This window comes from Mastigoproctus giganteus, chromosome 3 (genome assembly GCF_048544385.1).
Source record: "Mastigoproctus giganteus isolate SK-2022 chromosome 3, ASM4854438v1, whole genome shotgun sequence".
Taxonomy (NCBI): Eukaryota; Metazoa; Arthropoda; class Arachnida; order Uropygi; family Thelyphonidae; genus Mastigoproctus; species Mastigoproctus giganteus.
Genome location: NC_143577.1, coordinates 115,940,276 through 115,967,131, shown reverse-complemented (window position 1 = coordinate 115,967,131; position 26,856 = coordinate 115,940,276). Strand labels below are relative to the sequence as shown.

The 26,856-nt window shown below is 36.7% G+C and overlaps 1 protein-coding gene across 1 annotated transcript in view; it reads left to right on the top strand.

Moving 5' to 3' along the window:
- Nucleotides 1–26,856, top strand: part of pit (probable ATP-dependent RNA helicase pitchoune) — a 170,137-nt gene that overhangs the window by 27,130 nt on the left and 116,151 nt on the right. The window contains exons 2-3 of the mRNA XM_090370075.1: nucleotides 6,030–6,143; nucleotides 22,009–22,125. Of these exons, the coding sequence (XP_090226201.1) occupies nucleotides 6,030–6,143; nucleotides 22,009–22,125 (231 nt within the window). The remainder of the gene's footprint in view (nucleotides 1–6,029; nucleotides 6,144–22,008; nucleotides 22,126–26,856) is intronic.

The following is a 26,856-nucleotide window of genomic DNA, read 5'->3' as shown; positions in this document are numbered from 1 at the left end:
ATACAATACGTAATGTAAAATAAAATAAAAAAGAATAAAAAAAACAAGATATCGTACTTTTTAATTTTAATTCAAAACATAGTTACAAAATAAAAATAAAGAAAATGAGTACTCACATAATATATGTACTGTACATACATATGTATTCAACTTTTATTCGTTAATATCTTCATCAGAGTTCAATATTTTCCATATAAGTGATGCTAGGTGCAGATGAGGTAGATGGAAGGGCATCTGATAATGAAGGAACAGCTGGGTTTTCCACTTTTTTAAAATGTTTTTATAGAAGATTGCACAGTTAAATTCTTTTTCTTCAAAAATCTCACTGTATTCATAAATGCCTCTTTTCACTTTTGCAATTCTTTCCATATTTGCGCCGCCTACTTCAATGATTGCCAACCCCTCAGAAATTGTTTTAAAAGCTGCAGCAGCCATTTTCTGCCTTGTAAATGTTATGGGAGGCTGTGGAATATCAGGTTCTTCTGTTACTTCAGAATTTAGACGTGTCTCTATTTCAGTTAATTCATCGATGTTAATTCCTCAAAATGAGAGTCAAAAGCTCTCTCACATCAGTCACATCCATTTTATTGCCCAGTTCAACAATTTCTTGATAATTATAATAATAAATATATTTTTTAAAAGTTTATTTATTTAAATCTTACAAATATGTTCACTATATGTTTGGCACTTTGTTTTATAAGGAACTCATCTATTGGCAACTTTAAGAAATTTTGAATGATTGTTATCTTCGTTATAGCGAATGTTTGTAAATCAAACGTTCATAAACCGAGAGTTGCCTGTACTCCCTTCAATAGGCCTAATGATTCTGTTGATTACAATAAACAACTATACAGAGAAAGCGTGCCCTACTAAAGCAGAATGCATGATAATGGGTGATTTTAACTTTGCAGATATTCACTGGAACTTGTGGATGTGTCACTCGCACACTAGTAAGACTTTTGTGGATTATTGTTTTCTACAGCAACATGTTTGCGAGGCAACCAGGTTAGTAATACTTTTTATCTGGTTATCAACAGAGATTACTCATGCATTAAGAATCTGCAGATAAAGGAACCACTTGGTGGCAGTCACCACAGCGTACTGATGTGGGATTTGCCTAAAGATGTTACTGCTATCATAAATAAAAGGAAGGGTTTTTGTTTTTGTAAAGGTGACTACATCTTAGACAGTTTTTAAATTCTATACAGTGGGACCAACTGATGATGTTACCAACAACAAATTCTAAATGGGAAGCATTCAAGGAATTAATCTTGGAAGCTACTTTGCTTTTAGTACCAACTAAGAAATACTGCTCAAGGTTTAGGCCTAAATGGATTTCAGATGAACTAATGAGACTCCTGGCAAAGAAGAAAAATGCATGGCACGTGTATAAGTTATCAGGTGATACAGAAGCCTATGGTAGATAAAAACTAGACTGTAATCAAGTCACAAAGGAAGTTAGGCAAGTGAAGGCAAATTACGAGAAATCCTTGGCAAAAGATGCAAAGAAAAACAGCAAAGACTTCTTTACTTATGTAAACTCTAGAAGGGAGGGGGTGACCCAGGTTGGTCCATTTTATATAGATCACTCAACTGTTGATAATCCTGCTCAGGTACCAGACAAACTGAATGAGTATTTTGTATCTGATTTCATACATGAGGCATTCTGTGGGGAAGTAGAGGCCAAAGGTTTATCAAACTAAACACGGAGCTAAATGATTTTGTAATAACTGAGAGTCAAGTGGAGGAGAAATTGTTGAAGTTAATCATAAGAAAGGCACTGGGGTGGATGGATCTATCCGATTATATTAAAGGAGGCTTTAAAAGAAGTAATCAATCCCTTAGCCATAATTATGAGAGCATCCTTGGATTCAGAGGAGGTCCCCACAGACCGGAGATGTGAAAATGTATCTCCAATTCACACAGGGGAGTCTAAGGGAGACACAAGTTATTACAGACCTGCTAGTTTAACTTCTGTTCTGGGGAAAATAATGGAGTCACTGGTTAAAGAGGAATTGCAGGATCATCTAGACCAGTGCTTCTCAAAGTGGGCGATATCATCCCCTAGGGGGCATTTGAATTATCCATGGGGGTGCATTAGGCATGAAAGGGGGCGACAGGGGCGGATGGAGCACCATCAATGATTGGCCGTTACAAGGGTTTTATGGCTTATTTAAAAAATGCTGTGCCAAATATTATTACTGTTCATTGTGTCATTCACCATCAGCATTTAGTTGCGAACAAACTTGATCAACTGCACAATTCCCTACAAACTGTTATTACTGCTATAAACAAAATTAAATCACATTCTTTGAATGATGGTATATTTCGAAAGCTTTGTGATCAAAACAGTGAAGATTTTGAACGATTGCTATTTCACTCCGAGGTTCGGTGGCTGTCAAAAGGCAACTGTCTCAACAGATTTTATGAACTCTTTGATACTGTTGTCGAGTTTTTTGAAGATAGGAACAACGACCTTAGTAATGACCTCAAGAAAATGAAAACTGATATTGCTTATCTTGCAGATTTATTTACTAGATTCAACTCAATGAACTTACATTTACAAGGACAAGATGTAACTCTTATTAAGGCGAAAACTCAAATTTCAGCATTTATTTCAAAATTAAAGCTTTTTATGTGCAACGTAGGACAACGTGAATTGTATCAATTTCCAAATTTGTTGGAAATAGAGAAAAAAGAAAAAATAGCTGACGAAACTCTAACTTTTTGTAATCATCTAGAAATGTTGCACAGAGATGTGCAAGAAAGGTTCGAAGATCTCCTTAATTTTAAAATTCCAGATTGGGTTATAAATACTTTTTTAAGTAATGACGATGGTGAACATTTTGTAGAAGAAGAATTGATTGAGTTACAAAATGAAGTTGAACTGAGGCCAAAATTTCAAAATTCATATCAGGAATTTTGGTTACAAAAGAAAATCCCTGACCATTATCCTGCATTGTGGGGAATTATAAAAAAATTACTTATTTCTTTTCCAACATCATATCTAGTCGAAACTGGTTTCAGTGCTATATCTCAATTGCTGACAAAACAAAGAAATTGTCGATGTTGTTAAAAGTGGCGATTTACGACTTCTACTTACAGATATTAAACCTAATATTGATAAGCTAGTAAATCTCCACCAAGCTCATCCATCGCATTAAATATTAAAACATAATTAACTATTTCCATTAATACATGACTTATTTATGTAATTAACTTTAATTTTTATGACTTAATTTAAGTGACTATAACTGACTTTATTTATGTAGTTGTAATTTTTTACGAAGAAGGAATAAAGTGCAGTAAATAGTTTTCTTTATAATTCACACACATACATGCAGGGCTGCATTTACATTTTTGGAGGCAAACAGACAAATATTCATTTCAGTTATTTAGCTTCTTTTTAGTCCACCAATATAAAGTGAAGATTTAAAAGAAAAAAAAGCCCTCGCCAGGGCTTTTTTTTAGGGGGGGCTGTGGTCCAACCAAGGGGGGGGGGTGATACAAAAAAGTTTGAGAAGCACTGATCTAGACAAGACTGCAGTTACAGTTCAGACACAGCATGGGTTTGTTAAAGGGAAGTCTTGATTGATCACTTTGATTGGATACTATGATGTAGTCACAAATGAACTGGATGCAAAAAATAATTTTGATATCATATACAGTGGAATGGCAGTAATCGGGAACGTCAGTTATCCAAAATAATTTGAAAGGCTGATCTTTTTTCTTTTTTTTATTACAGTAAGTTTTATTAGTTTATTACAGTTTTTTTATTTTAGTCAGTAAGCATCCGGTTATAGTGATCACGTGTTCAAATTGAATTTTGGTTATAATAAGCGAATATTATACTGAGTTTACTACCTGTCTATAACAGATTGTAAAAACAAAAAGCCCAATAAACTGAAAACTGCAAATTGTTTTTATTATTTTATGGTTGTCCCCTCTAGAATTCTATGTGACCTTCAGAATAGGAAAATATTACAGAGACTACTGGTTTTTCCTCAAAATCATGAGTCGATTTCTGATTAGTTTAGCTCTAGATTCGGTAAGAATAATATCGGCCTGAAACTGCGATTTATTATTTTTCTCGATTTTTTTACGGTAAAATGTGAGTGAAAAGAAAACGCATAGTTTTAATATTGCAACAAAAAATGGAAATGATTAATAGAATTAGAAAAGGTGAAAATTTAGGAAATCTCTTCAAAGAGTTTAATGTGGTGACTTAATTTACGACATCAAGATAAATTCCAATGCTATAACAAAGTTTGTTTGTGTTGATTATGGATAGTGAAGGAGGATCTAGCAAGAAAAAGATTATGCCGAAACCTGAAAATGCTGCTTTAGAGAGTGCACGCACTTTATTTGTTTTTTTTTTTTTTTTTTTGAGTAAAGTTTAGGTGAACCAGTGTCTGGCCCAATATTTCTATTAAAATCCAATGAAAAAGCATTGGATTTTAATCGAAAATTAATAAGTAATGAAGATTTTAAGGCAAGCACAGGTTGGTTGAAAAACTTTAAACTGAGACAACGGTATACATGAACTAGGCATTCAAGGTGAGAAAATTTCTGCAGAAGAATTGGCAGCAATGCCCTTTTAAAAGTAAGTTTGCTTCAGTTATAGCAAATTATGAGAAAGAAAACATAATGTTGATTAGACGGGCTTATTATGGAAAGCATTACCAAGAAAAGCTGTAGCCATTAAAAGAGAAATGCCTCCACTAAGTTTTAGGATGAGAAAAGAGAGTTACAATTACTATTGTGTGCAAATGATACTGAGATGCACAGATTGTCCGTGCTCATTATTGATAAGTCAAAAAATCCAAGAGCATTTAAAAATCTTTATAATTTTCCTTTTTTTGTATAAAAATGCTTGGATGGATGTTTCTGTTTTCCGAGATCGGTTCATAAATCTTTTTTATTTAATTTAATCCTAAGGTAAATTTGGAAAATTTGGCTATCCGGAAGAGGTCTGACAACAATTATTCCAGATAACCGACGCTCTACTGTACTTGGATTTCAGGAAAGCTTTTGATACTGTTGCAGATAAAAAGACTGCTGTGCAAATTTGAGTAGTATGGCATTAAGGGCAAGTTTCTGCTATGGATAAAGGGATGGTTTTGTGGGAGAAGCCACAGTGTGGTAATCAACAGACCCTGCTTTTCGTGGACTAATTTTATTAGTGGTGTCCCCCCAGGATTCATTGTTGATCTTTTTTTTTTTTTCCCATATCAGTGATATTGATGAGGGTATATCAGGCTTAATGTCCAAGTTTGCAGGCATTATGAAGATTGGAGGGTTGTTAATGACAGTACTCTACTGCAGCAGAATCCAGAAAAGTTGGGCAGATGGGCTGAGTGAGAGGTGGCAACTGAAGTTTAAATTTGACAAATACGAAGTACTGCATATGGGTAGCAGCAACCCCAGAGTAGCATAACAACTGCATGGTACTACACTCGGTAGTGGAGAATGAAAAAGAACTTGGGGTAATTGTTTGCAGTCAGATATAAAGTTTTTTGAGCAGTGCTCACTGTTTGCCAGTGCTATCCATGTGGTCTTGTCAAATTAAAAAAAACTAAGAGCCATTTTTCATCAGCCACAATGGGCAGTCAGGATATCCAACTGGATATCCAAATACAAAAAAAAACTGGAAATCTATAAGATGGAGTCTTTATGCCAAACATGATGGAAATCCTTTGAAATGTCAAGAACAACTACTCGAGTTTTACTAAATGTTTCCACTGCATTTTTCCATAGATGGGATATAAGTCTATATATCACCATTGGATCAGCACTGCAGGATCCATATTGGCAAACATTGATGAGATGGATGGTTTCAAATAGTTTAGCATAAAGGATATTCAGTTTTCTCCCTGAAGTGTTTGCATCATGTTCATCATTTTAAGATAAATTAGTTTCTTTGATATTTACTTTTTTATAACTGAACTGCATTTGCATAGTAGATGAAAATAGTTTAATATGTGTAATATTAGTCAGCATTTTTACATGTAGTTATCTATTTTATTTAGGGACCACATCTGAACAAATTAAGGAATCTGAGCCAAGTTCATTAACTTTTCTGGACGCTCAGAAGGTGCTCAGTAATCTTGAAGAAAAGGGTGATATGGCCACACCGAGAAAAAGTAAATTTTATAACATTGTAGCTCTATTCTTAATATAGATAACATTGTCAAGTGGATATTCATTTATTTGGTCAAATTATAAAATGCGGTCAGTAAAATTATAATTTTTTTTTATTTTTTTTATCAGAATTTTGACAGGGATGCTCGATTTTAAATATATTTTGTGCCAAAACTGGACAATTTGTGCGTTCATTATCCCACTGCTAGATAAACTGAAGGCCATATGTTTTAGTTATGCCTAAGCACTTACCAGCTGTTCTGTGTTCACCAAGCTATAACTCCCAATAGTTTTTAAAAAAAAAATGTTTTTTTTTTCTCACTTAAAATTAAAGCACTCTCCTTGAACAATGTCAAAATGATATTTATACAGCCATGAGTTTTTTCTCCTTTGAGTTAAATTACCAGTTATATTATTATCCAGCTAGAAAGTTAATTCAATTGATATTTAGCTTGTTAATTGAATTTGTTAATTTAAAATTAGTAAAATTTTAACATATTTTCAAGTTAAAATTGAATAGAGTTGAGAATAAATTGCCTTCTCTGTGGTGATTTATTCTCATATTCATTCTTTGAGTCTATAAATTATTCCTAAAAGACTCAAGGAATAATTTGCCCAGAACATATTCTAAACCAGCATCGCTTTTTTCTTACGTGTGTTTCGAACATGTTCTAATCATTCTTTTATTCTTTCTTTGTCATCCATCCTTTCGCATGGGCCCTGATAATGACCCCTGTTAGAAATAGCATGCCTTTAGGCAATTAGTTTCTTTTAAATTCTCAGTGATTTTAACTTTGTTCCATCTGCCAAGCAACTAAGAACTACAGTAAAACATGTCCTTTCATTTACAGTTGTACTTACTCAAGCAGTTTTTAACTACTTTACATTAACTGTCTAAGGTCATGGGCATCTCATCTACATGAATGAGGTGCCTGTGACCTTTGACCATTTATGGCATGAGTCTGCTATGTCCTAAAGGTTGAGAAACTTTTATGATATTTTCCTTTTCTTGCAATGATGCAATGCAAGCCCATATCAATCCATTAAACTTGTATGCCATCCATTCTTGTCATTTTTTTAATACGTTTTCTTGGATATAGAAGGAAAATGCATTAGATGCATATATAGATTAGCAGAAGACACAGAAACCTGTAGTAAGCTAGTCTGTGATCAAGTCACAAAGGAGGTTAGGCAGACAAAGGCAGATTACACGAGAAATCGTTGGCAAAGGATACAAAGAAAAACAGCAAAGACTTCTTTACTTATGTAAACTCTAGAAGGAATGCGATGAATCAGATTGGTCCACTTGATAATGATGGTTTGACTTTTGATGATCCTGCTCAGGTAGCTGACAAACTGAATGAGTATTTTGCATCTACATTCACACACGAGGAATACTGTAGAGAAGTGGAAGCCAAAAGTTTTTAAACTCTAACAGGGAGCTAAATTTATGATTTCGTAATAACTAAGTGTAAAGTGGAAGAGAAATTGTGTAAGTTAAACATAAGAAAGGCACCTGGGGTGGATGGGATCTATCCTGTTATTAAAGGAAGTAAGCAAACCCTTAGCCATAATTATGAGAGCATCCTTGGTTTCGGGGAAGGTCCCCATGGGTTGGAGAAGTACAAATGTGTCCCCAATTCACAAAGGGGTATCAAAGGGTGACAAGAGTGATTACAGACCTGTTAGTTTAACTTCTGTTCCGGGGAAAATAATGGAGTCACTAGTTAAAGAAGCATTGAAAGATCATCTAGACAAGACTGCAGTAATAATTCAGACACAGGGTGGGTTTGTTAAGGGGAAGTCTTGCCTGACCAATTTTATTGAATACTACAGGGTTGGGCCCATTGTTGTTTTCAGTATTTATCAAGGATATTGATGAAGGGGTATCAGGTTTAATGTTCAAGTTTGCAGATGATATGAAATATCAGGTTTAATGTTCAAGTTTGCAGATGATGAGGGTTGTTAATTACAGTAATGACAGTACACTACTGCAACAGGATCTGGAAAAGTTAGGCAGATAGACTGGTAGGTGATACCTGAAGTTCAACATTGACAAATGCAAAGTGCTGCATATGGGTAGCAGTAACCCCATAGTAATGTACCAACTGTGTGGTACTATATTCAGGATAGTAGAGAATGAAAAAGAAAGAACTGTGGGTAATTGTGTAGTCAAATATGAAGTTTTCTGAGCAGTGCAGACAGGCTGCCAGAGCAGCACATGGGGTTTTGTCAATGATATGCAGGAATTTTTCTAGCAGGGATAAGTAGGTGATTATCACTGTATAAGGCAATGGTCAGGCTACACCATGGTACAAGTCTGAAGGCCTCATTTTAGGAAAGATATAGAACTACTGGAAGGAGTACAGAGAAGGACAACAAGATTGGTGAGGAACTATACTCAGAATAACAACTATATGGTATTATACTCAGGATAGTAGAGAACGAAAAAGAACTGAGGGTAATTGTGCAGTCAAATATGAAGTAACAAAGGGTTGCTCTTACCAAGAAAGGCTTAAATTCTTCAAATCGTATTGCCTGGCTACTAACTAGGCACCTGTGACATGATCTGATTGAGGTGTATCTTTCTCGCTCAATCTTTGAATGCATTGAGCAAGCTCAATGCTGATGGGATTCTTCCTCTTGCTCAGATTACGTACATGAGGAGCAGAATAAATGAGGAGCAGGAAAGACAGTTGTAGAATAGATGCGTGGAAATTTGCCTTTAGCCAGTGGGTGCTTAATTGCTGGAACAAACTTCTATTTGTCTTGTGGAAGTTGATAACTTAAATTCATAGAAAAACTGAACAAACTCTTGGAACGAATGGGAAGGGGTTTTTTTTTTTTTTGCTGATGCTATATAAACATGCATTATATAAACTAATGCAAAATGCTTTGCAAATGACGCTTGACGTGTTCACTTTGCTCTTTTAGGTTTTGGTATTTTGTCAGTGTGTGTTTCTGTTTTTTGTTATAGCTTTACGGGTTTTTCAGGAATTCTAAATTTACATACAATTTCATGATTATTTAGCTCAGTGATTCTCAAAGTGTGTCCGTGTGCCCTGCTGTCCCCGAGACCCTTTCAGGGGGCTGTGTGGTCAAAACTATTTCCATCGTAATACTGAGTCGTTATTTGTCTTTTTCGCTGTTATTCTCTCATGAGTACAGTGGACGTGTGATGGCATCATCGCTCTGATGGCTAATCAAATGTATGCTTGCATATTCTTGTGTTTTCTAGAATTTTCTAAAGTAGTAGGTTTAGGCACATATTTATACCCTGAAGTTTAGGATAAAAATATATGCATTTTCAGAGATTAACTCAGTTTGTTCTCAGTACTTCTACTGTGTTCTTACTAGCTATCTTCAGTTATACCTGCTGTAATCTCATTATCATCTAATAAATCGTTATTTTGAAATCCCGAAGTTTTCCTAACACCTACATGGAAACACAACAGTAAGTTAAGTACACTTTGTTGTATTATTCTGCAATACTATTTTAATAATTTTTTTGAAAACTTTTCTAATTGTTAATTTTTTCGAAAACTATTATTATTGTAGAATTATTGTATTTATTTTTAATATATTTTTCTTATATTCAAGGATGGATCATTGGCTTAAAAAAGGGAAATTAGAAGGCTTGCTTTCTCAACCCACAGCTGCACCATGTATGTCTCAAGATGCTGAAAAAGGTGAAACTGGCATTAGCAGGCCCCGGGTGCCAAGTGTTCCGTGGCCAAGCGATTCTAGTGCATCTGTAAAAGCGTTTTTTTCTAAAGAGATTTTCAGCGAATAGATTCTATTTTTTGTTTCAACAACCGTTTTTCTTGATTTCTCGACCAAAGTAGCTCTTTTGCACTACAAGAAGTAGGCAAAGGCCCAGAAAGGAAAACCACCTTTCTGTTTCTTTTTATATTAATACTAACTTCCTAACACAGCCGCTTGGTCACCTTGTGGCACTGCTCCTGCCTCCCCGTGGCGGGGCCGGAAACCTGGGTGGTAAAGCAAACCCCCAGGGCCAAAAGGAGTAAAACATGGACTTTGAAAACTTTCCCCCGATTCAGACAGCAAATCCAAATTCAAAGGATTTGCATCAACCTAATGATGACAAAACCAACCGAAAGAGACTGAAGACGGATGATTCCCTATTAGAACATCCGAGTTTCCTGATCCTGCATTCCTTAGCGAACCAGGCCCTAGGCAATCTATCGCCGTTCCTCATACAAAAGTGTCTGGAAAATGTAGCAGGTTCCCCCAAAATGGTGTGCCGTCTCAAATCTGGCAATCTGTTGGTTGAGACTACAAGCTCTAAACATTCAGAGTACCTTCTCAAGCTCACAACATTCAATGGAATCCCTGTTAAGGTGTCACCACACACAACACTCAATACCTCCAAGGGTGTTATCTCAGAAAGGGGCCTAATGAATGTCTCAGAAGAGGAAATTGTCAACGAATTGCAGGATCAGAAGGTCATACAAGCGAAGAGAATTATGATTAAGAAAGATGGCGAACTTATTCCAACTCGCAGTATCATACTGACATTTAGCTCACCCAACCTACTATCATCAGTAAAAGCCGGGTATTTGAACTGCCGCATTCGCCCGTATATCCCAAACCCGCTAAGGTGTTATAAATGTCAAAAATTTGGACATTCCCAAACTGTCTGTAGAGGTGATGCAGTATGCCCTAATTGTGGATCGAAGGAACATGCCCAAGCCGATTGTAAATCGCAGTCCTCACTTTGCCCTAATTGTAAAGGCAATCACCCAGCTTTCTCAAAAACATGCGATCAGTGGAAATATGAGAAGAAAATCCAAAAATACAAGATAGAAAAGAAAGTCTCATTTTCCGAAGCCAGAAAACAATTACAGCAACTAATACCGATGCCAAAACGTACATATGCCGACGCCGCTCAAAAATTTCACTCAATATCAGTTCAAACAGGTACATCAATCCCGCCAAGCATCTCTATTTCTGAATGGGCTCGAGCTTTACTCTCTACTGTACCTCAGTCCTCAAAGCAACAGACTTCTAATAGATCTAATAACACGCCAGTCACGATACCTCCTGTTACTCTTACAACTCCTGTAAGATCTACTCAAACAGAAAACTCTGATTCCGGTAACAAGCAGCATGCTGAATCTTTCTTCATGGACACAAATGAGACTTGCTCTCATGAAGAAACGGAAACCATTCTGGAAATTCATCCAGAAGATGTAATAGAGGCCAGACCAATATTTTCAAAGAGAGACAAAATAAAAATTGACCGACAGAAACAGATTTCCAAAAAGCAGACAGACACAGCTTCTTCATTTAAATCCAAACAACGAAAAACATCATCCAATGGAACTGTAGAGGCTTTCGCAGCAATATCGACGACGTCCACGAGATAATTAAGCGTTATAAACCAATTGGAATCTGCTTACAAGAGACATATTTAACACCTCAGGTGTCTACTTCGATAAAAAATTACACTCTTTCGGCAAGACAGACCTGCTACTAATAATGCTCACAGAGGGGTAGTGATACTTATAGATGGAAGAGTACCCTGCAAATGCATTCAGTTGCAAACCACTGTTGAAATTGTTGCCACACAAATAGCCATTGGCATTACCCTAACACTTGCTTCAATCTACCTGCCACCCAGTCGCCCTTGTACCATACATGAACTTGAAGATCTCATTCAGCAGTTGCCAACCCCTTTCTGCTTATTGGGTGACTTCAATGGACACCATCCATTGTGGGGTTCTTCCAATACAGATGGACGTGGAAAAATCATTGAAATGCTTATTGAAAGACTAAATTTAACCATATTAAATACTGGTTCACCAACTTACCTCCACCTCCCAACAGGAACAGTCTCTTCAATATATCTCTCTATCTGCTCTCCAATCCTTTTCCCTAGTATCCAGTGGACAGCTCTGGATGATCCACTCAATAGTGACCACTACCCTATAATATGTAAAATTGAAACGTCACACTGCATACCTTCAGAAACTCACACAAAATGGAAATTTTCCCAGGCAGACTGGGCAAAGTATACCACTAACGTATCCTTCGACATCAGATCATCAAATCTCATCCGATTGACACAGTTGCCGACCATATTACAAAACAGATTCTAGCAGCTGCATCCACTGCCATCCCACAGTCAAAGTCAAGCAGTCGTAGAAACAGAAATTATTGGTGGAACGAGGACTGTAAGAATATAAAAAAAGAAAAAAAACCGTGCATGGAATTTATTCCGCAAACATCCTACCACCACTAATCTTATAAATTACAAGAAAATTAGAGCTAAAGCCTGTCATATTAGAAAGAAAGCAAAAAGAGACTCTTGGGTTCGATTCCCAACTACAATTAATAAAAATACTGATGTAAGAATTATTTGGAGGAAAATAAGACAATTAAATGGTAAATTTCCCCCTTTGTCGTCCCCACTTTTCACCGTGAATGGACAGGAGCTATCTACTCCTGCAGAGATTGCAAATGCTCTAGGGACGGTATTTTCACAGTTGCCTGATTCTACGGCATATGATCCGTCATTTCAAAAGATTAAAGCTTTAGCAGAAAAATCCCATCCGAAATTTAGAACTACATCCTCTTTCCAATACAATACACCACTTACTTTGGTAGAACTTCAAGAAGCTTTATCCACCGCTAAGAACAGTGCTGCTGGCCCGGATGGAATATACTACATAATGTTACAACATCTAGACAATAAATCATTATCTTCGCTACTGACCTTCCACAATCGCATTTTTATGGAGCATTCCTTCCCCAGCTTCTGGCGTCATGCTTTTGTACTGGCGATACCCAAACCAGGGAAAGATCATTCTATTCCGAACAATTACAGACCCATTTCGCTCACAAGCTGCCTAAGTAAAACCATAGAAAAAATGATACACCGTCGACTAATGTGGTATCTTGATTCCCAAAATATTATCTCTGACAATCAATTTGGTTTCCGAAAACACCGATCATCTCTAGATCTCATGATCAAAGCAGAAACAGACATCAGGAATGCGTTTATCCAAAACAAACATCTAGTAATGGTATGTCTCGACATAGAGAAGGCCTTTGACACCACTTGGCGGTTTGGTATCCTGAGAGATCTTCATTCCCTGGACCTGAGAGGACACTTACTGTATTTCATACAGAATTTCCTACAACACAGGACCTTTCAAGTCCGCTATCGGCAAGTACTTTCGCAAACATTCATACAAGAAGAAGGAGTCCCGCAGGGCTCTGTACTCAGTGCAACCTTATTTGCAATTAGAATAAATCAGATGACAAAAAATATTCCAAAAGCTGTCAACTCTTACCTTTATGCTGATGATTTGACTGTCTCTTGCAGCTCACAAAACATGAGCTTTATCGAAAGGCAGCTGCAAACATCTATAAATAACATTGAGTTATGGATGACACAGAATGGTTACCGATTATCTTATCAGAAATCTAGAGTCATTCACTTTTGTAATAAACGAAAGATGCATCCAGATCCAGAGGTACAACTAACAAATCATCCCATCACAGTGGTGAATAGCATTCGTCTCCTTGGTTTAATTTTTGATAATAAACTGAACTTCTTAGAATATATCACACATCTAAGGACTGCGTGCCAGAAAAAAATGAACTTATTAAGAATTATCTCTTCTACATCATGGGGTGCAGATCGTTACACCTTACTTCACTTGTACAGAGCCCTAATCAGATCTCGCCTTGATTATGGCGCCCCGGTGTATGATTCTGCTAGGGAAAGCGTGCTAGCACGTCTTGCCCCTATTCAACATTCTGCCCTCAGAATTGCTGTAGGCGCTTATAGAACATCGCCAGTGCAAAGTCTTTATATCGAAGCCCATGAATCTCCGCTCAGCCTCAGGAGAAAGATGTTACTTCTGAACTATGCAGCCAAAATTCAAAGTCTGCCTTCTCACCCCAATTGGCCAATACTTAACAATCCACAGTTCCCAATGTACTACAGAAATAAACCTAGAGCAGTTCGACCTGCTGGCATCAGATTACAGGAATTATCACAAACTTGGAATATACATCTGGACAAAATCATCCATGATCTGAACAGTTCAGATCCTCCATGGTCCTTTATTAAAGCATCCTGTGACAGCTATTTCTTAAACTGGGGAAAACATTCGCTTGCAAATACCAATATACAGCAACTGCATGCTGCTCACACACAAAATTACCCAAATTTTACGCAAGTATACACTGATCGATCAAAGTCTGGTAGTAAAGTCAGTGCTGCAGCTGTCTTTCCCTTTAACACTATCCCTGTTTCACTTCCCACCAAATGCGGCAGTTATACAGCTGAATTATGTGCTATCAAGCTTGCCTTAGAAAACATTCTCCAACTGTCCATCCAAAAAAGTGTAATATATAGTGACTCACAGAGTTCAATCTTAGCCTTGCAAAATTCCTCCTCAGCAACGCATCCCTTAATAAAATCTATAAAATCTCAACTGATGCATATCCATGATCACCAGCAAGTAGTTATCTTTTGCTGGATCCCAGGTCACACTGGGATATCAGGGAATGAAAAAGCAGACTATGCAGCCAAACATTCATCCAACATAGCATCGCCAGATTACTATGTTCCATATATGGACTACAGATCCCATATAAGAAATACATGTAAAGAACAATGGACACTTCTATGGCAATCTCAACTGAATAACAAGCTCCGTGAAATAAAACCTGAACCACAGTTATGGGTTTCCAGTTTTTATGTAAACAGAAAGGAAGAAGTTATCCTGGCTAGAGCCCAGATCGGGCACAGTCAGCTCACCCATATTTTTCTTCTTACAGGAAACGATCCTCCGCAGTGTATGCACTGCAACTCTGTTCTCACAATAAAGCACATACTCGTTGAATGTACCTTATACACTGATGCCCGAAAAGCTTCATTCAGTAATCTTAAACAACCTTTGACACTACAACATAGGTAATGATGCAAATAGGTAATGATGCAAATCTCCCGGAATTTTTCTGCTTCTTAAAATGAATAAATCTGTATAATTGTTTCTAACTGTTTTTACAGACACGGTGAAATCCTCATCTCGTTTATAGGTGCAATATGGCCTAAGTAGCCCTTGCGCCAGAAATAACCATACCAATGGCATTAGCATTAGTAGAGGCATATGATGCAAGAAAGCAAGCTTATACGGCATCGGCAAAAAAAAAAAAAAAAAACCAACCCTTTTTTTCAAATGTTAGTTTAGTTCTGCCTTGAATTTATTTAAGCTGTCAAATTCCACAATGACAGATGGAACTTTGTTTCAGCAATCAACCATCCACTGGCTAAAGGCAAATTTCTGCACATCTATTCTACAACTGTCTTTCCCCAATTTGAATTTGTCCCCTCAGGAGTTTAATCTGGGCAAGAGGAAGAATCCTATCAGCATTGAGCTTACTGAAACCATTCAAAGCCTTATACACCTTAATCAGATCACCTAGCAGAAGCCTAGTCTCTCTCTCCAGACACAGCAATTTGCAGAATAGAAGGAAAATGCATTAGATGCATATATACTAAGATAACACCTTATATGCCTTCCTTCATAAGAACAACCTTGTGTTCCATTCACCAATCTCGTTGCCCTTCTCTGTACTTGTTCCAGCAGCTTTACATTCTACAGTGAGGCCTCCAGACCTGTATACAATACTCAAGGTGTGGCCTGACCATTGCTTTATACAAGGGGATAATCACCTCCTTACCCCTGCTAGAAAAATTCCTGTATATCATTGAAAAGACAACACAAGCTACTTTTGCAGACTGTCTGCACTGCTCAGAAAACTTCATGTCTGACTGCACATTTACCCCCAGGTCTTTTTTCCTTCTCCACTACCCTGAATGGCACCTCTGTAGCCAGGAGGGCAGGAGCAGCAGTGCATAGTCACACGCTTCTTGATTAGACCAGGATTCGAGCCCGTGACCACCAAATATGGAGGATGCGGAAAGGTCAGGGAATGGCCACCGCATATCCCCGGAGCAATATGGCCTTAGTTGCTAATGCTCCTAAAAACCAAATAACAAACAGTAACAAATCTTCATCAGTATCATTAATAAATACCAAAAACAACACTGAACCCTGGGGGACTTCTCTAATAACATTAGTCCACGAAGAGTAGTGTCCATTGATTACCACTCTGTATTTTCCCACTCAATCATCCCTTTATCCATAGCAGTATTTTGCCCTTAATGCCATATTTCTCCACTCTCCAATTTGTACTGTAGTCTTCCATGTGCAACAGTATCAGAGAGTTTTCACCTTCATGGAAAGGAGGAATTTACTCCAAAGAAACGGGGTGAAACTGTAAATAAGAAAGAAAAATATTATAAAAGCTATCTTTCCCTCGGCTTTATAGATGTTATTAATTTACCTTATTGTGTCTTATGCAACAGAGCATTTTCAAATAGTATTATGGTGCCAGTTAAGTTGCAGCATTATTTCATTCAGAGTTTAATGAGAAAGGAATTGAATATTTTAAATGTAGACGTGATGAGCTCTTTAAAAGCAAAAATTGTTTGTTGCAGCTTTTCAAACTAGAAACGAAAAGGCCACTGAAGCATCTTACAGGGCAAGTTATCATATTGCATTAGCCGGAGAAGCACACACAGTAGCTGAGAAACTAATAAAGCCTTGTACAGTTGACATTGCTGAATGCCTGCTGGATGAAAAGTCAGTAAAAGAAACCACGACAGTGCCACTTTCCAATGATGCAGTAACTCATCGGATTAAAGATTTAGCTGCAAACATGAAGACTGAGTTAATATCTCATCTGCTGAATTGTACTTTTACCTTACAAATGGACAAATCTAAAGACATGGTTGGACTTGCTGTTTTGCTTGTATTCATCCGGTATCAGCACCATCTAATCATTGAAGAAGATCTTTTTTTATGTAGATGCTTGAAACAAATACAAATGGTGCTGAAATATTCTGTGTTGAATAGCTTTTTTGAACCTCGTGGTTTATCCAGGAACAACTGTGTTAACATTTGCACTTATAGTGCAAAAGCAATGGTGGGTAAGGCGCCAGCAAAACTGCTAGTGCCTTAGCACGAATCAAGGCAGTGGCACCAAACTGTACTAGTAGTCATTGCATTCCTTACCGCCACGCACTCACAGATAAAAAAAAAAAAAAAAAAGGAGGGTGTGTTCCTGTATGCACGAAATGTGTTATCTTAGTATGAACCTACTCCACTGAATCAACTACTTACACTACGAATCAATGTTAGTGAGTGAGTTAGCACCATTTAGAAAGTGACATCAATTGCATCATTTCAGTAAAAAAAATTTAACAATCAATTGTGTCATTTCTGTTATCATAAGAAAATTTCGTTAACAATCAACTGCATCATTTCCGTTATCATAAGAAAATTTAGTTACCAACGATTTTACTCGTGTCGCCAAAGATGTTTTCACATCAAAAATGCCAGTTTCATTTAAGAATGTCCTTGATGAATAGTAAAAATTATTAATTTTATTAAATCTTGACCATTGAGTATACTTTTTAATATTCTGTGTGACGAAATGGGAAGTATGCATAAAGCACTTTTGCTGCATACCGAATTACGAGGTTGCTCAAAGAAAAGCACATTTGCAGTTGTTTGAGTTTCGAGCTGAACTAGCCGCTTTTTTCATGAAATACCAGTTTTACTTGAAAAAAACGACTGACAGACAAACCATGATTATTCAGACTTGGGTATTTGGCAGGCATTTTCTTGAAAAGGAACGAAGTGAGCTTGTCACTTCAAGATGTACTGACAGTATTTGTTGCCAGGCTTTCGAGCTTTCAAGAGAAAATTTGAATTTTGGAAAACTTGTATCCACCACCGTGAGCTTGACAGCTCCCCAATACTTATACTTTTCTGATGAGATCGGTGACTATATTAATGAATGTGATTTTTTGACGAAGACGCATTTAGGACTAAAGCCTCAAGCTGCGAGTAAATTTAGACTATGCATATATTAAGTGCAATAGCATCATTAATTTATAATAGACTGGGTAATGATACTATTAATGATGCAATAGCATCATTAATACACAGCCATTTCTGAATAAACAGAATATTTATAAGGTGGCATTGTTTTAAGTTATATCTCATATTGTGAATACCTTTATAACTAGTTGCCACGATATTGCACTACTTCGAATAAGTAACGCTTCACCTAAGGAAGACTAATGTTACTTATTGGTGCCTATCTGAGAATAAGTAACATTAGTCTTCTTCTTAGGTGAAGCATTACTTATTCGAAGTAGTGCAGTACCATGGCAACTCGTTATGAAGGTATTCACAATATGAGATATAACTTAAAACGATGCCGTCTTATAAATATTCTATTTATTCAGAAATGGCTGTGTATTAATGATGCTATTGCACTTAATATATACATATGCGATTTTTTGTTATTGTATAATGAAATGTGTCGGAAGATCTGCATAGCTCAGTGAACCAGTATCTTCCAAATGACCAATGCATGATGTTACAATATCATGGATGGGTAAAAGATCCATTCAAAGTGCAAGACAGACCAATGGATTTTAATGTAAGAGAGTACAAAAGGTTCATTGATATGGTTTCAGATTCAACATTGCAACTAACCTTTAAGAAACTTCTACTTGTCAAGTTTTGATGTAGTATCAAAGAAGAATATCCGCAATTATCTGAAAAGGCTATTAAAATACTCCTCCATTTTCCAACTACATATCGCTCTGAGGACGGATTTTCTTCGTATACTTCAACTAAAACAACGCATTGCAACAGATTGAATACAGAAGCAGATATGAGGATCCAGCTGTCTTCTGTTAAGCCAAACATTAAATAGATTTGCAAAAATGTAAAAGAATGTCACTCTTCCTCACTAAATTTTTTTTGTTTTGAAAAATATAGTTATTTTTCATTTAAAAAAATGTTATTTATGTTATGTTAACACGTAATAGGTTTATTGTTATTTTTAAATGAATTAATAAATAAATATTTAAAAAATTTCTCAGTTATAATTTCTAATGTGGTAAATATCAATAGATATAACCCATAATTATGAGAGCATCCTTGGACTCAGGGGAGGTTCCCACGGACTGGAGATGTGCAAATGTATCCTCAGTTCACAAAGGGGGGTCGAAGGGTGACACGAGTAATTACAGACCAGTTAGTTTAACTTCTGTTCCGGGTAAAATAATGGAGTCACTGGTTAAAGATGCATTGCAGGATCATCTAGACAAGGCTGCAGCAATAATTCAGACACAGCATGGGTTAAGGGAAAGTCTTGTCTGACAAATTTGATTGGTTATTATGATGTGGTTACAAAGGAACTGGATGCAAAAAATAATTTTGATATCATATATTTGGATTTCAGGAAAGCTTTTGACACTGTGGCGCATGGAAGACTACTGTACAAATTGGAGCAGAATGGTATTAGTGGTAATTTGCTACAATGGATAAAAGGATAGTTAAGCGGGAGAAGACAGAGGGTGGTAATCAATGGGTGCTGCTCTTCGTGGACTAATGTTATTAGTGGAGTCCCACAGGGTTCGGTGTTGGGCCCACTGTTGTTTTGTATATTTATCAATGATACTGATGAAGGTATATTAGGCTTAATGTCGAAGTTTGCAGATGATACAAAGGTTGGCAGGGTTGTTAATGACAGTAATGGCAGTGTGCTACTGAAACAGGATCTAGATATTTTGGGCAGATGGGCTAAGAAGTTGCAACTGAAGTTTAACCTTGACAAATGCAAAGTACTGCATATGGGTAGAAGTAACCCCAGAGAAACGTACCAACTGTGTGGTACTACACTTAAGGTGGTAGAAAATGAAAAAGACCTGGAAGTAATTGTGCAGTCAGATATGAAGTTTTCTGAGCAATGCAGACAGGCTGCCAGGGCAGGTCATGGGGTTTTGTCAATGATATATAAGAATTTTGCTAGCAGGGAGAAGGAGGTGATTGTCCCTCTGTATAAGGCAATGGTCAGGCCACGCCTTGAGTACTGCGTGTACAGGTCTGGAAGCCTCATTTTAGGAAGGATGTAGATTTACTTGAGCGTGTACAGAGAAGGGCAACAAGATTGGTGAGGGGAATGAAGGGATCCTCTTACCAAGAGAGGCTTAAGTTCTGCAAATTGCAGTGGCTGGAGACTAGGCACCTGCACGGTGATCTGATTGAGGTGTATAAGGCCTTGAATGGGTTGAGCACGCTGAATTCTGATGGGATCCTTCCACTTGTTCAGATTACAAACCTAAGGGGGCATAAATTCAAATTAAGAAAGGACAGATGTAGAATAGATGTGCGGAAATTTGCCTTTAGCCAGCGGGTAGTTAATTGCTGGAACAAACTCCCATCTGTCGTTGTGGAAGTTGATAGGTTGAATAAATTTAAGGAGGAACTGGACAGGCATTTGGAGGGAATGGTGTGATTTTTTTTTTTGGCTGATGCTGCATAAGCTCATACACTTGCTTTCTTGCATCACATGCTACTACTACTACCACTACCCACATAAACAAAAGCTCTTTGGGGTCCTCAATAATTTTTAAGAGTATAAAGGGGTCCGAAGACCAAAAAGTTTGAGAACCGCTGATTTAGCTTATGCAGAATTAACAGCTAGCTTCATGTGACACTTATTTTCAGTTTATTTGAGCCATACTCCACTTTTTATGAAAGAATTAATAAAACTGGTTTTATGTGATTATCAGTTCTATCAGCTACACATCCAGTTAAAACAAAGGCACTTAAATATCAATTTCTGACTACTTCAAAACAAGTGTAATCACTAATAAAAGTTGAAAAATGCATATATGTCACCTGGATTTGTTCTATAATATACTGTGCAACAAAAATTAATAGCAACTAAATATGCAATAAAATTTGCACTGCATTCATTCTATAAAGAACCAAAAACAGGATTCATATTTCCTGGTGACATAAAAAATTATATTAAAAATTAATTGTTTTAAATTACTAGACATGCAGGTTAGTGCGTGACAACAAGTCTATACATAGTAAGTTAACCAAAGTTAATTACATGGCATCATTTTAGTTTCCTCTCATATTGTGAATACCTTCACAAAGAATTGCCTATTCATTATACTTTGAATAAGTAACACTTTCCCAATAGAGGACTATTGCTATTTATTCTCAGTAGATATGATGCAAATAATTATTGAGTTTCGCCACCCTGATGTCCGATTCGCTGCTTTTAGCCCTTCATCGGTGGGTGGGTACCCAGTGGTGTAATGACTAACAACCCATTTGTGAAGTTAACTCCACAATATGAAAAACGTCAAATTGCATCACTTCTATACATGTATAAGTCAACCAAATTTAATTACATGGTATCGTTTTATTTACATCTCATATTGTGAAGGCAAAATGTAAATAAAATGATGCCATGTAAGTAACTTTGGTTGACTTGCTATGTATAGACTTGACACAATGTATAGACTAACTTGTATAGATTATGTACTTACTATGTATAGACTAACTTGTATGTCTAGTAAGTTTTCCGTAGCCTTAGGCTTTTAGCCCTAAATTTTTATTGTTTTAACTTATTTAACATTTCTTTGTATTTAGAAACCTGACATGGCCTGTATGGCAACCCCATATTTTTTTATTTTTAAAACGGCCAAAAATTTTTCAACTTGTACTCGAGCCCCTATATTAGGACTGCTATATATAGGAGTCCTAATTATATAAAAATAATATATTCATTTTTGTCATCATGATACTGATCTTCAGTAGTTTGGAACCTAGATATTTTCATTTTTATGTCTATTAAATTATATTTGGAGCTTTGTGACATCACAGAGTATCTCAGTTATTTCAGGTTTGCTGTATGATAATGTTTTGTTATTTTATTCAGACTGGTTATCAAAACAAGATTTTGAAGGAAACGATCCATCAGAAGATACTCAGGATATAGCCTACAATCAAAAAAGAAAGGCTAATGAGGATTCCAATCAGTATACGCAGAAACAAAGTTAGCAGTTTTTGTTAGTTACTTTACACTGTAAAATGCTATAAAAGCTTAAATATAATCTTTATTTATTTATTATTATTTTTTATTTATTTCATGGTGCTTTACTTACTGTATTTTCTGTACTATAAGATGTGCACTCCCCTCGCATTAAATGTTACCTAAAATTCCCAAGCATTGTGTTGTAGTCCAAAGGCTTACTTTGTGCACGTGATGATAAAAATTCAATGATCACTGAATATGATCATGCCATCTGTAATGGACTGTGTTGCACGACTCACAGTATAAAATGCTGAACAACTTTGTATGTTAGAGCAGTGGTAATTTGCATCTGGTTGTGCAAGTTGTAGGGATAAAATATCATTTATGGGATGTGATAAAAATATTACGGAGTTTCAAAAGGGCATGATTGTTGGAGCTCTTGTGTCAGATGCTTCCATATCTGAAACAGCATGTCTTGTCAGTTGCCCACAGCCCACTGTGGTTAAGGGGTTCAAAGAATGGAGTTGAATGGGTCAAACCACTTCCTGCAGACAGAACTGTAAAAGATTATGCAAGGTGGATGTTTGTGGTAAGTGAAGGGTGTATCACATTGTACATGCTCAATGGCAGGTCACTATGCAACAGTTGACATCACAATACAATATAGAGAATGCAAGAACAGTATCCCAAATGACAATGCACCACACGCTCAGATGTATGGGGTTCCACAGCAGATAACCCAAGAGACATCCTCTCTGCTATCTTCATCAGTGGTGAATGCTGTGCTGTCAACAACATGCCGGTTGGACACTGGAGGACTGGAAATGAGTGTGCTGGTGGGATGAGCCCTAATACTTGATGCAGCATGCTGATGGATGCCTTTGTGTGTGGTGGACTCATCATGCATGGTGCTCACCATCCAAGCAGGTGGCAGTGGTTGCTTAATATGGGGTGTGTTTAGCTCGCAAGGACTTGGACCCATGGTACATATGGACCAACCTTTCACTGGTGTGTCTGTTGGCAGCTCTTAGGAGATCATGTGCACCCTACCACGTTGCATTTCTTCCCGTACAGAAACGGGATCTTCTAAGATGATAATGCTCTATGTCATCAGGCCTGCACTGAGCAAAAGTGGTTCAAGGAACACAGTGAAGATATCACCCACCTTGATTGCCCTCCAGATTTGCTTGACTGTCAATCCAGTGAACACCTGTGGAATATTTTGGAAGAGGAAGTGAGGCATATGGACACTCACCCATCATCTATTCTGACACTGGAAAACCTTGCAGGCATCATGGCTGCAGATCCCTATAGAGATCTTCGGTCATCTAGTGTGAAGTCAGTTCTAAGTGAATATCAACTGTTATCTGTACAAACAGTGGCTCAACATCATATTAGGTAGTTAGTCATGATTAAGTGATCACTCAATGTATGTACACTTTAGTCTCATCCAACCAGTACACTCACTTCCAGTCCTCTAGTGTCCAACCAGTATGTTGTTGACACAATGGCATTCACTGTGGCAACGATCAACGATGAGGAGAGGGCGTCTCTTGGGATGTCTGCTCTGGAACCCATATACGTCTGAGCGCAGTGCATTGTCATTTGGGATACTGTTCTTGTATTCTCTACATTGTATTGCGATGTCCACTATCACACAATGATCTGCCATTGAACCCATACAGCACATTACATCCTTTACTTACCACAAACATCTGCCTTTCATAATCTTTTACAGTTCTGTCAGTGGGAGGCAGTTTGACCCATTTGACACCATTATTTGTACACCTTAACCACAGTGGGCTGTGAGCAGCCAACATGACTTGCAGTTTCTGATGTGGAAGCATCCTACCCGTCAGCTCCTATAATTATGGCCTTTTGAAACTCCGTGATATCTTTACTACATCCCATAGCTGCTATTTAATCCCTATGAATTGTATGACTGGATGTAAATTACCACTGCTCTAGTGTACAAAAGCCGTTCAGCTTTTTATTCTGAAATCTCTGTGGAATAGACTGTTACTAATGGGGTGGTCATAATTCAGTGCTCACTGGGTATATATGTTTTTTATTTTTTTTAGATCATATTAAAATTGTTATAGCATATCTGAACGAGGACTTACCGGTGCCTTGCCAAAACTTTTTCTTTTATTCCCAAGAAAAAGATCAATACATTCCCGATTCCTCTGGAAATCTGAAGTCTGTCTAGAAATGTAGAATTGCAATTCTTTTAGCAGCACTGAAGATGAACACACTGAAGAACAAGAAAGTTCAGATTTTAACATCAGTAATGATAAGTGCAACAGTGATGAATTTTTGGGATTCTACAAATATAAAATTCAATATACCCTATTTTGTTTAGTAGGCATTTGTGAATTCATGTTTTAGATATATCCAATAACATATTTTATCACAAAATTTGTCCTAAGAAACTGAGGTTTTATAGTCTGGTGTGTTCATCTTCAGTGAATATGTGGTATTTTAAACCAAATATGATTAAAATCACTCACCATTTTCATGAATTTTAGAACTCTATCAACCAAATCCAACACTTTAAAATATGACCCCTTTTTTTATTAACTGCAAAATGATAGTTACATATATTATGGAATTGATCATATGAATTTTTGATTCCTATTTAACATTTTGTTTTGGTCACTGCAGTGTCATAGTCTTCTCCTGTATTGATGGAGTAAGAAGTTCCAGTGCTAAATAGGTGGCTTGGGATTTGTGTGTATGTTATGGCTGTTGAAGTGTGCGTATTTTCTTAGACTGATGTTATGTGGACTGAAGAAACCTTGGAATACCTCAAGAAACTCTTAATCACTTCACCTGAATTTGGTTAACTGAATCCTAATAGGATCGGATGTGGAGCAATATAGCCTTAGTTGCTAATGCTCCTAAAAACCAAATAACAAACAAACTTAATGGGATATAAACCCAGTTTTCTCCAAATGAGTGACCTATGGCAAAACAACTGCGTTGTTATAATAGAACTACATTTTGTTAATTAAATGTCTTTATTGCATAAGGATACTTACTGGGAGGATGTATGCAAATGAGGAGGGTGGGTGGGGAGGAAGAGAGAAAGAGAAATTTTGGTGTTATGATATAATCTGACGTGAAAGTTATCATGCAACATAGGCACGTGTGGTTAGAAAGGTGCACTGCGATTTAGTGTACCCCATACACAAATCAGTGTAAGGGGTACAACTACATTTGGAAAATTGTATTTGGACCTGGAGGCTGCATCTAAAGAAGGGCATATGTGAGAATAACCAAGGGACATTCATATATAAGTAGAGACTATGAAGATGTTGGAAACCAGAGAGAACCTGATTGCATAAGTAACTGAGGTCATTGGGAAGTGGCAAAATGGAACAAGAGCAATCACTAATGGACATAAATACAAATTATTATGGAAAACTAATAGACTGTACCTAAATAAGTTGATGTTTGATTAGCATATTATTGACCATAAAATAAGCTATCCATTAATTGAAGTTGACACTGTGACACAGTGGGAGCAGTATGCAAAGTGCAGGATTTTTGGTTAATGCAGCAAAAACCTGGCTTGCATTTTTTTTGTCTTTGCTTTACAAGAATCATAAGTAATGTATGGTGGTGAACAACTGTTAAGGTACACCAATGCCCTGCTTTACATTGTTAAAATTTTAATTTAAATTTTGTGATGTCAAATTTTCTGAATTCCCAGTCATTCTATCTAATAGAATGGCAGTGATAATCTGTCATATCCTTATTTACATTCTGAGTTATTTGGGTACAGGTTCCCTTGTTTAGCATGGATACATTCCAGAAAATTGCTGTGTTAAATGAAAATGCACAAAATTTTCATTTTGTGCATTTATATTAAAATAATGATTAATGTAATAATAAATAATGATAACATGAAAAACATAATGACGAATAATGATTCTTAAACTTTTTCATGTATAATGTCATAAGTTGTCATTGTTTCTCATCCATAGTTCAGCTATGGATGAGAAACATGCAATAGAAACATGCATAGACCCTTACAGAAATTGGGAAGTTCAGTTAAAACTAAAAATATAAAATTAAACTGTAAAAAAAAATATTTCAACAAACATTAAAACTCACAAAAAAAGAAAATTTACTGCATGGATTTATTGGGAATCTGTGGTGGAAGCCTTATGCTTGTGCTTGATGTCTGATAATGACCTTTTTCATCAAATATTCTTGCACCCTTTCTATTTAATTGTAACCCATCCCTGTAGAAACAATTACGCTGAGAAAAATGATACCCCACGAGCCTTGCACAATCTCTCCAGGGCCGAATTGATTGACAAGACTCTCATCATATACTCCCTCCTATCATGTGTGGGCAGAATTTCAGACACTTTCAAATTTAACCCTAACTTGTGACTTTTTTTCTACATTGACCTGTACTTGCTAAATAAGTCCACAGATTTCCTACTCTTAATGTCATTAGTGCCAATGTGTACAACAGTATCACTCTTTGTGCCCTTAAAAAATGATATCTGCTGTAAGTCATCTATTTCTACCCTTGGTCTGGGCAGAATTGCTGACACTTTCAAATTTAACCCTGAGTCACTGCTTTTTTCCAACATTGATGTGTACTTGTTAAGTAATGCCATTAGTGCCAGTGTGTACAACGATTTCTCCCTTTGTGCTTAAAAGATTATATCTGCGTTCAGTGTCATCAACTTTTGCCTCTGGCAGACATACCCTGAACCTATTCCACCTATCCTT